Source organism: Oncorhynchus masou, chromosome 13 (assembly GCF_036934945.1).
Source record: "Oncorhynchus masou masou isolate Uvic2021 chromosome 13, UVic_Omas_1.1, whole genome shotgun sequence".
NCBI classification, from domain to species: domain Eukaryota; kingdom Metazoa; phylum Chordata; class Actinopteri; order Salmoniformes; family Salmonidae; genus Oncorhynchus; species Oncorhynchus masou.
In genome coordinates, this window is record NC_088224.1 from 74530459 (window position 1) to 74540784 (window position 10326).

The following is a 10326-nucleotide window of genomic DNA, read 5'->3' on the forward strand; positions in this document are numbered from 1 at the left end:
GCATAGATCACTTTCGGAGTGAAAATGGAATCCGAGATCAACATCTCAGATTAAAAAAAAAAAAAAAAAAAACATGAATTAAAAAACCATGCAAATACATGATCACTACATATTAACTAAGCTTGAATTGCCCTGCCATTGTTGTTCTTCTCAGGCCATTTTGAAATTTAAAAAAATGTAGGCAGGCCTATATGATCACACTAGTAATATATAATATGTGGTATTGCTTGTGAGCCGAGTGAGCATAATAAATCGTTTTTTGACTGTACAGCATCTGATGGTCAGTCTGTGGGGAAGGAGGGAGCAGCCGTGAAGCTGCACCTCACCCGACTCACCGTCCCTCCTCTCTTCCTACCTCGACTGAGGAAATCGGACAGTCTTCCAGTTCCAGCTGATGACTCAACTCACACTGCATACATTTTTCCTCGTGCAGCAATTAATGTTGTTACTACTATGACCAGAGAAATTGTACTATTCCTCGATATTAAAAAAGACAAATAACCCAGAAAGCCTATCGAAACGCACATTTTATGGCTTATAAAACTGTTGAACAAAGTCTTGACAGTGCTAACAATTTAAACATGAATTTACTAATTAAAAAACATATTTGCTCTATTCGTTTAGTCTCTAGTCAATGGCACAAGAAAAGTGCAGACACGGTGATCTGAGCTATGTTTGGCGAGCGGTAGATAATAGGTACACTTGATGGCAGGGTAGCCTAGTGGTTAGAGCCGAAAGGTTGCAAGTTCAAACCCCCGAGCTGACAAGGTACAAATCTGTCGTTCTGCCCCTGAACAGGCAGTTAACCCACTGTTCCTAGGCCGTCATTGAAAATAAGAATTTGTTCTTAACTGACTTGCCTAGTAAAATAAATAAATATGCTCTCTGGGCCTGCCAGGTAAACGGAGATATATCTTGAGAATCATGAAATGGTTCAACATGGGAACATTTTGCCTTCCCGGTGTAAGCCTTTTTCATAAGAAATGTTTGGTGATCGACAAGGAATGGTTTGGTGACCACTGTAAATCTATTCTCAACCATGTATTGGCACGAGTAGTTTATTTCCTCTTTAGGCCTCTCAATCACAAATGATTCATACATTATTACATATTTTGCAAGCCTATGTTTTTTTAAAGGTGTAAAGTAATTCATTGCAACTACTCTCTTACTGTAATTGAGCAGTTTTTGAGTATTTGTACTTTTTAAAGTAGTTTTCAAAGTCAGTAATTTTACCTCTACTTGAGTAAAATTGTATTAAACTGTACATTTACTTGAGTAGGATATTTCAGTACTCTTTCCACCACTGATGACGAGTGAGTGAAAGAGGGAGTTTGTGCAGTGAGTTTGGGTGAGGGAGTGAGTGAAAGAGGGAGTTTGTGCAGTGAGTTTGGGTGAGGGAGTGAGTGAACGGGAGTTTGTGCAGTGAGTTTGGGTGAGGGAGTGAGTGAAAGAGGGAGTTTGTGCAATGAGTTTGGGTGAGGGAGTGAGTGAAGGAAAGAGTGAAAGGGTGAGTGAGTGAATGTCAGCCGGTCCCATTAACAAGTAATAGAAGGATGAATGAGGGACTGCTGAATGGTTGAAAGACATGTTTATTTCTGGAGACTGAAATATACTGACGTCTGGAAACTTTGTTTATGCACTTTATTTTTTATAGTTAAAAAAAATCTCAATACATTTTAATTGCTTTGAATGTTTATATTAAAATGTTAATAATTTTACATACAGATGTGACTTATAATTCAGAAAATAAATTAACTGAGTTCCTCCTCTACATTCATTGCCTCTATTCCTTTTTCAATTGAATGCAAGGAAAATGTGTAACAATATTCAGGTAACCTTAGCAAAATTAGATAATTATCAAGGTCAATGTTTATATTTTAAAAGTAACTCAATTCATTTGACTTGAAGTTGTTTTTTTACACCATTCGTTTGACTTCAACTTGAGTAGAAATTGTACTAAAGTAACAGTACTTCTACTTGAGTGAGATATATCTGTACTCTTTCCACCCCTGGTTTTTAATTGAAATGCACATGATCAAGGCAACAAACAGCATCAGGTCCTCGGCCATGTGCACATGATCTTTAACCACGGGATTACATTATCTAAAATATGAATGGATGCACTGTTCAGTGCTGGCACAATTATTATACAACCAATGAATATACAACAGCCTCATTGAAGAACACATACTTTATTTCCATAAGTCTTGAATTGCCCAGTAGGCCTATGCTTCTTCATCCTTTTTGCCACTTCATGATTGAATTCATTCCAACATGCACAGTTTTGGGTGGGTCGTTTAATTATGTTCCAGATATATCTACTTGGGCAGAGTGGAACACCCTAAGTAACCTATGGTAAGAACTTAGAAGCTAATGCACAAGATCAGTCCTATATACTAATCACACGGAGTAAGCACTTTTAGAATTTCTTTGACATAGTTGAATGATTTAAAGGGCAAGTCCACTCAAATTTAAAAAATCATCTTGTACACTGAGGAGAGCTTGAGTTAGTGGGAGGCTTTCACAGGAGTCCACACAGACTCTCACTGACTTCCCATAGCTTCTTGGCCACCGCATCATCTCTGGCCTTAGGATAGACGTTCCTGACTGTACAGTTAGAGAAGTAGCATCCAGAGAGGGGCTCCAGGCCATCCTGCAGGGCACAGTGCAGGGTGGTCTGAGACCCCGCCACAGAGTTCTTGAAGAACAACATTGAGATGGGCTTCAAAAGCATTAAAAATGCAGAGTTGGCGTAACGGCCCAGCTCAGTTTTGATTATACCTAGGAGAAAAAGACACAAGCACTAGAGTTAAGTTATTAATCCATTAAAACAATATATATATATTTTAGTCAATTAGCAGACACTCTTATCCAGAGCAACTTACATTAGTGCATTCATCTTAAGATAGCTAGGTGAGACAATAACATAATCGCTTAAAAGAGACAGGTTTTAAGACTTTGTCGGAAGATGGCCAGGGAGTTCGCTGTCCTGACATTAGGGGGAGGCTGGTTCCACTATTGGGGTGCCAGGACAGAGAAGAGCTTGGACTGGAACATTAGTCATCTTATTCTACTTTAAATTCAACCAAGAAGTAACGTGAAACCTGCAGATACCATTAGATTCAAAAGTTTTATACATGGTCAAATGAAATTGGACGCCTGACTTAGCAGCACTGACCAGGGTGGAGGCTGTAGCAGGTAACATGTGTGTCCTTCAGTCTCTTGGCCAGCTCATGGGTGAAGACAACGTTACACAGCTTGCTGTTGCAATAGATGTTAAAGACGTCCGTGGCAGACTCGCCAACACCTAACTCCTTGTGAGTGCTCAAGCAGTTGAAATCAATTTTGCCAAAATTATGGCCCAAGGACGCCACGTTGACCACTCGACTCGGACCGCACTCCTTCAGACGGTCCAGAAGCAGGTTGGTCAACAGGAAGTGACCGATGTAGTTGACACCAAACATCATCCCCAAGCCGTCTTCTGTTCTGCCCTGCATGTAAATACCTGAGAGGAAACATGGAAACGAGCCCTTATTCATCCATAATCACTTCTATGGGAGGTTGATGGGAGTTCAGGGTGCATCTTAATAGTCTTTAGTAGCCTCATCTCCTCACAGCCTTTCCTTCATCCTGCATTGATGCAAAGGAACAGGACAGGTGTATTGCTTTCACATGTCATGCCAGTGCAAATAAAGGATCGAGTAGAGGGAAAGGAAGCCGTTTAGGACCATTGAGATACACCCAGAGAGAGAGAGGTCCAACAACACCTCCTCAAGCCTCCTTTACCTGCATTGTTGATGAGCAGGTCCAATCTGCGCTCAGTCTTTAGGAAGGTTTCAGCAAAGGAGCGAACAGACTTCAGACTGCCCAGATCCAGATGCATGAACACAACCTCATTGCTCCCACTCTCCTACAGGACACACATTTCTTTGTTACTCGGTCCAAATTTCATTGGACATTTTCCAGATTTCCTCTTTTCACAGCTACCACATGAAGGTTGTGATGAAATAACAAAGTCTGCTAATGTAAAGTAGGTCAGAGATTGTTGAATCTCTCCTCACCCTCTTGATGTCAGCGAGCGCAGCCTCAGCTCTCGGTTTGTTGCGGCAGGCCAGGATGACCCTGGCACCTCTCCTGGCCAGATCTAGCGCTGTCATCTTCCCTATGCCTGTGTTACTTCCTGTAGAATTAGTATTATTAGGATTAATGCAATGTAGGGGAGACCGGGAGAAAAAGTCAAAAAATATATATTTATAAAAATAAACATATTTTACTCTATTGCTCAGAGACCACTTGAACTATGGAAGTCATTTTTTGATATAAGAACTTACATCAGTCTCCTAAACATTCATACCATTTATAGGTCTGTACATAAAACGGTCAGATTACAGTCTTGATTTTAATCTTTAAAATCGGGATGTTAGATTAACTTCAAATACATTGTTTATGAATGATTAAATTATATACATATAGTATCTAATGATTTTGCAACAAACAATTATTTCCAAGTACATAAAATAAAATAAAAACTAAATATTGGTTAACAAGTCAGTTAAGAACAAATTCTTATTTTCAATGACGGCCAAGGAACAGTGGGTTAACTGCCTGTTCAGGGGCAGAACGACAGATTTGTACTTTGTCAGCTCGGGGATTCGAACTTGCAACCTTTCGATTACTAGTCCAACGCCCTAACCACTAGGCTACCCTGGCTCCCCAGTAACACCCCTATTTTTGGATGACCATTCGGTTCCTCTCAAAACATCTGAATAGTCTAATTGTGTCCAAATGATACCTGTTTACAACATATTTACCCCTCTATAGGACGCCAAGGTGATTTAATGTTAGTTTTGAATCATTTAAATCACTCCCTCTCCCCCCCATCATTTGGCTGTTTGGATCATGTTCATTTTAACACGGAGTTACAATTGCCCCCAACCATGACACAACACCTCATGTGCCGAGCAAGAGACAATTGTGACACATAAATCATGTCAATGTTTATCTAACAGATCATTTTCATCACTATGCTAGTTTGAATACTTAAACATTAACGTTCAGGACAGTACAAGAAATATACAGTTGGTGGGAAAAAACACACTTTACCCCTAACAAATATTGAGATATTTGCCTGAAACTCTTCAAGCAGAGAGAGAACCTAAATGGGCATTTACTGAGAGAGTTTCATCAATCGTTTGTTTCTGTTTGGAGAAATTCAAGGTGTTACAATTGCCCCCAGTCTCCCCTACAGCTTGCCGCAGAAAGAGTCATTTGTTGAGTTTTATAACCAGGGAAAACATTTTTAAAAAAATAAACAAAGTTAAATTAATTTAACAACACTATATATATATATTAAATTATGTATAGGCAAAGAACCTTACATCTACTCAACATTATTACATAACAGTGCCATGAACTTTCCTCCGGTGTCAATGAAGGGAAACACAGAAAGCAGACAAAAACAGGCTCACCTGTTACAATTACAGTTTTCCCATGCAGTTTCACATTGCTCTTGCATACTGCCCCTTTGACAAAGATATTATGAAAAATCATATAGCCCACCACTACCATTCCAGCCAAAAGAAGAAACACAGCCATTGAGCTCAGATCCTGTGCAACACTCAGTAAAGAGAATGAATAGAACACACTGCTCACTCCAGAATTTCTTACTGCACCCTTATTCTCATGGTAACTCTATTGCGCAAAGAGCTCTACTTCCTGTTGAGTTCCGAGAAAGCCTAAACCACACCCCTTTGGACTGCACAGGCACATTTGAGTTTTTTTCCCTTCTTTGCTTTGTTTGGATTCTTCTACTGAAGCTTTCATGCTCAAATCTCTCTATTTCTGCAGGGCAGGCATAAGTGCTGCCTTTAAATTCAAATTTAGGCTGACAAATTATTAGGAGGATACTTAGGCAGAAGCTATGAATTGTACAGTTTGAGCCATCATAAAACAATCAAGAGCAAACATTCTTAACAGTTTAGGTTTAGTTACTGTTTTGTAAGAAATATGAATATAAACATGTCCATAAATTAAATGTCCCATAAATCAATGTTAGGTAAGAAAAAGCAAGCGCTTCATTCATATATGGTGCATTCAGAAAGCATTCAAACGCCTGGACTTTTCCTACATTTCCTCATTAATCTACACACAGTATCCCATAATGACAAAGCAAAACTTTTTTTATTTTAGAAAATTTATTAAACATTAAAAACATAAATACCTTATTTACATAAGTATTCAGACCTTTTGCTATGAGACTCAAAATTGATCCTGTTTCCGTTGATTATCCTTGAGATGTTTCTACAACTTGATTGGAATCCACCTGTGATAAATTAAATTGATTGGACATGATTTGGAAAGGCACACGTCTATATAACAAGTTCCTGTAATGGACATTTTAATGTCTGTGCTTTTCTTATAACAAATCTCTGTGTTCTATTCTTGTGCTATTCTACAAATCAATTTCTGTGTTCATGCAAGTGGCAGACTGAACGAATCCTCACTATAAGTGGCTTCAATTTTGCAGTAGGCCCAGACCTTGTTTTGAGAATGAAAGAGATCTCCATTTCAAGGTCTCAGCTTAGAGAGAAGCAGCATTGAAGTATTGGTCGGTCACATGAATGAAACAAAACGGTAATGATTCATTGATTATCCTAAATCATGCAAATATATCTTGTCTGTGAATACCGTATAAGACAACTGCCTAAGCAGAGATCCTGATTGAGATGTGTACTATGGTGCATTGAGTTGGTTAGAAGCTCTCCAGCGAGCTGACAAATAAAATATGATTAATTTAGATTGACTTTGAGTGTCCCTGTGTAAAAAGTTCAGACAGCCCCACAGTTGACAGTGCATTGTCAGAGCAAAAACCAAGCCATGATGTCGAAGGAATTGTCCGTAGAGCTCCAAGACACGATTATGTCGAGGCACAGATCTGGAGAAGGGACCAACACATTTCTACAGCTTTGAAGGGCCCAAAAGACAGTGGATAGAATCATTCTTAAATGGAAGAAGTTTGGAACCACCAGCACTATTCCTAGAGCTGGCAGCCCAGCCAAACTGAGCAAATCAGGGGGAGAAGGGCAATGGTCAGGGAGGTGACCAAGAACCCAATGGTCACTCTGACAGAGCTCCAGAGTTCCTCTGTAGTGATGGGAGAACTTTCCAGAAGTACAACCATCTCTGCATCACTCTACCAATCAGGCCTTTATGGTAGAGAGGCCAGACAGAAACCACTCCTCAGTAAAAGGCACGACAGCCCGCTTGGAGTTGGCCAATACACATCAAAAAGGACTGATTGGTGGAATGCTAAAGGAGAAACAAGATTCTCTGGTCTGATGAAACCAAGATTTAACTATTTGGCCTGAATGCCAAACATCATGTCTGGAGGAAACCTGGCACCATACCTGCAGAGAAGCATGGCGGTGTCAGCATCATGCTGTGGGGATGTTTTTCAGTGGCAGGGACTGGAAGACTAGTCAGGATCGAGGGAAAGATGAACGCCTCAAACTAGAGAGATCCTTGATGAAATCCTGCTCCAGAGCACTCAGGACCTCAGACAGGGCAAAGGTTCATCTTCCAACAGGACAATGACCCTCAGCACAAGGTCAAAACAACGCAGGAGTGGCTTCGGGACAAGTCTATGAATGTCCTTGAGTGGCCCAGCCAGAGCCCAGACTTGAACATGATTAAACATCCCTGGAGACCTGAAAATAGCTCTGGCGACACTCCCCATCCAACCTGACAGAGCTTGAGAGGATCTGCAGCGAAGAATGAGAGAAACTTCCCAAATACAGTTGTGCCAAGCTTGTAGCGTCATACCCAAGAAGACTGGAGGCTATAATCACTGCCAAAGGTGCTTCAACTAAGTACTGAGTAAAGGGTCTCAATACTTATGTAAATGTGATATTTTAATGTTTTTTATTTTTAATACATTTGCAAAAAAATCTACAAACTTGTTTTTGCTTTGTCATTTTGGGATATTGTGTGTAGAAAAAAACTATGTAATACATATTAGGATGTAACGTAACAAAATGTGGAATCAAATCAAGTGGCTTGAATACTTTCTGAATGCACTTCTATGTACTTACATTTTATAAAGGATAACCCAAAAAAGTAGTTTGGAAAAAACACAGGATATTGGTTAGTAGCTTGTAGTCCAGTTAAAACTGCTGAGTTAGAGTGAGTTTCTTAAGATGATAGCCCACTCAAAATCTCACTGACTTACCATAGCTTCTTGGCCACCGCATCATCTCTGGCCTTAGGATAGAGGTTCCTGACTGTACAGTTAGAGAAGTAGCATCCAGAGAGGGGCTCCAGGCCCCTGCAGGGCACAGTGCAGGGTAGTCTGAGACCCCGCCACAGAGTTCTTGAAAAAGAACATGAAAAAAAGGCTTCATCAGCATCATGGCCACCTTGTTGATGTCGCGAGTCAGCTCAGAGTTGATGGCTCCTGAAAAACAAAATAAACATGTCCCTGTAGGTGAAAACTTTGCATGCCAATACATTTACTATTCAGCCACCTGGGGATGCAAAAACAAATACTGCATTTCAAGAGATCAATACAGGACAAGTCATTCTAATCTATACTTGGGCAATCTTTCATACATACGGAGGTGTAGTGTACTGACCTGGGTGGAGGGTGTAGCAGGTAACGTTTGTGTCGTGTAATCACTTGGCTAGCTCATGGTTGAAGAGAACATTACACAGCTTGCTGTTGCAGTATGTGGTGAAGACATCCATGAACGAATCACCAACCCCCACCTCCTTGTGAGAGTTCAAACAGTTGAAGTCAATGGTGCCGAAGTTATGACCCACGGACGCCACGTTGACCACTCGACTCTGACCGCACTTATTCAAATGGTCCAGAAGCAGGTTGGTCAACAGGAAGTGACCAATGTGGTTGACACCAAACATCATCCCCAAGCCATCCTCTGTGGTGCCTGGCATGTAAATACCTGAGACAACAGGGAGGAAAATATTAACATTTTAGTTTCCAAAAATGATACCAGCTGCCTCACTTCCAAAAATTTTACACTGGTGTCAGAATTGGGATATTACATGAGTAATATTGGACAGGTGCCATGGTTGGCGGGCTTGGGCAGTTGAGAAAGCAGTCCAGCAAGCTCTTTTGGCTGGAGCATGTGTAGCCTACAACACCATGGCTGCATGTTCAGTCTCTGTACACAGGCTCTTGTGAAACTTCATTTAGCACTAACTTCAAGTCCCTCCGGAAAAGGCCGTGTGTACATGACTAAAAGCAATGTCATGCCGTGGTAGTGTTGTATAAGATCAAGTGTATTGAAAGCTGGTCGTAGCGTTGCTGCAAACAACCAGTACAAGCCACACCTGCATTGTTGATGAGCAGGTCCAATCTGCGCTCAGTCTTTAGGAAGGTTTCAACAAAGGAGCGAACAGACTTCAGACTGCCCAGATCCAGATGCATGAACACAACCTCATTGCTCCCACTCTCCTATAGGACACACATGTTACTTTATTATTTTCATACACACAAATCATAATACCGCTGTAGACAAAAACAAAAATTACTAGCCATAAACTACTGGTCATTATTATTATATGGTCAAAGAGTGTTCATTCTCCTCCCACCCTCTTGATGTCAGCGAGCGCGGCCTCAGCTGTTTGCTGCTGCAGGCCAGGATGACTCTAGCACCTCTCCTGGCCAGATCTAGTGCAGTCATCTTCCCTATGCCTGTGTTACTTCCTGGAGTAAGTGGGCACAAACAATTAAAGAAAGGACATGTAAGGGTGAATAACAAGTTTATGATATTAGTCTTTACTTTATGCAGAAGATCAAAAAACATTTTTTAAACTCTTGTCTTTAAATTACAACATTAATGAAATTGAAATCACTGAAAAATGACTTACCAGTTACGATGCCAGTTTTACTTTTGCACCTTTGTCCTTTAACCACAACACCGTGGTAAATGCAATCCTGACTACTACACAGACAACAAGCAAAAAGGTAGCCATCCTGGTAGCCTCCCGTGTGAAAACACCTTTGCTTTCAAGAGTGTGTGCAAACTAATTTGTACTCATGGGAGAGCCCCTGTGAAAATATCACACCCCTCTTATCAGCTACAAGATGGTTTGACTTTCTGGAGTGATTGCGCAACTGGATAAACCAGTCTCTACTCTCTCAGGGCAAGGGGCCATGGAACTGTTCAAAAGTCAAATACAAGTTTGTTTTACCATTAGACCTACATAAATTGCAACTGTTACCTTTGACATAGAGCTGTACACGACCACCACCTTCTGGATAGTTCACTCACAACACATTACTGAAAGAAAAGCATTTTAGATCAT

At 40.6% G+C, this 10326-nt stretch overlaps 1 protein-coding gene and 1 pseudogene across 1 annotated transcript; both read right to left on the minus strand.

Moving 5' to 3' along the window:
• Window positions 1-2172: 2172 nt before the first annotated feature.
• LOC135553044 (dehydrogenase/reductase SDR family member 13-like) lies at window positions 2173-5690 on the minus strand. The gene is made up of 5 exons (XM_064985108.1): window positions 5469-5690; window positions 4062-4180; window positions 3787-3910; window positions 3179-3505; window positions 2173-2781 (listed from the first exon to the last, which is right to left on the minus strand). The coding sequence occupies exons 1-5, from the start codon at window positions 5593-5595 to the stop codon at window positions 2522-2524; spliced, it is 957 nt and encodes a 318-aa protein (XP_064841180.1). The 5' UTR covers window positions 5596-5690; the 3' UTR covers window positions 2173-2521.
• Window positions 5691-5801: 111 nt separating this feature from the next.
• LOC135553046 (dehydrogenase/reductase SDR family member 13-like) lies at window positions 5802-10315 on the minus strand (annotated as a pseudogene).
• Between the last annotated feature and the right edge of the window lie 11 nt (window positions 10316-10326).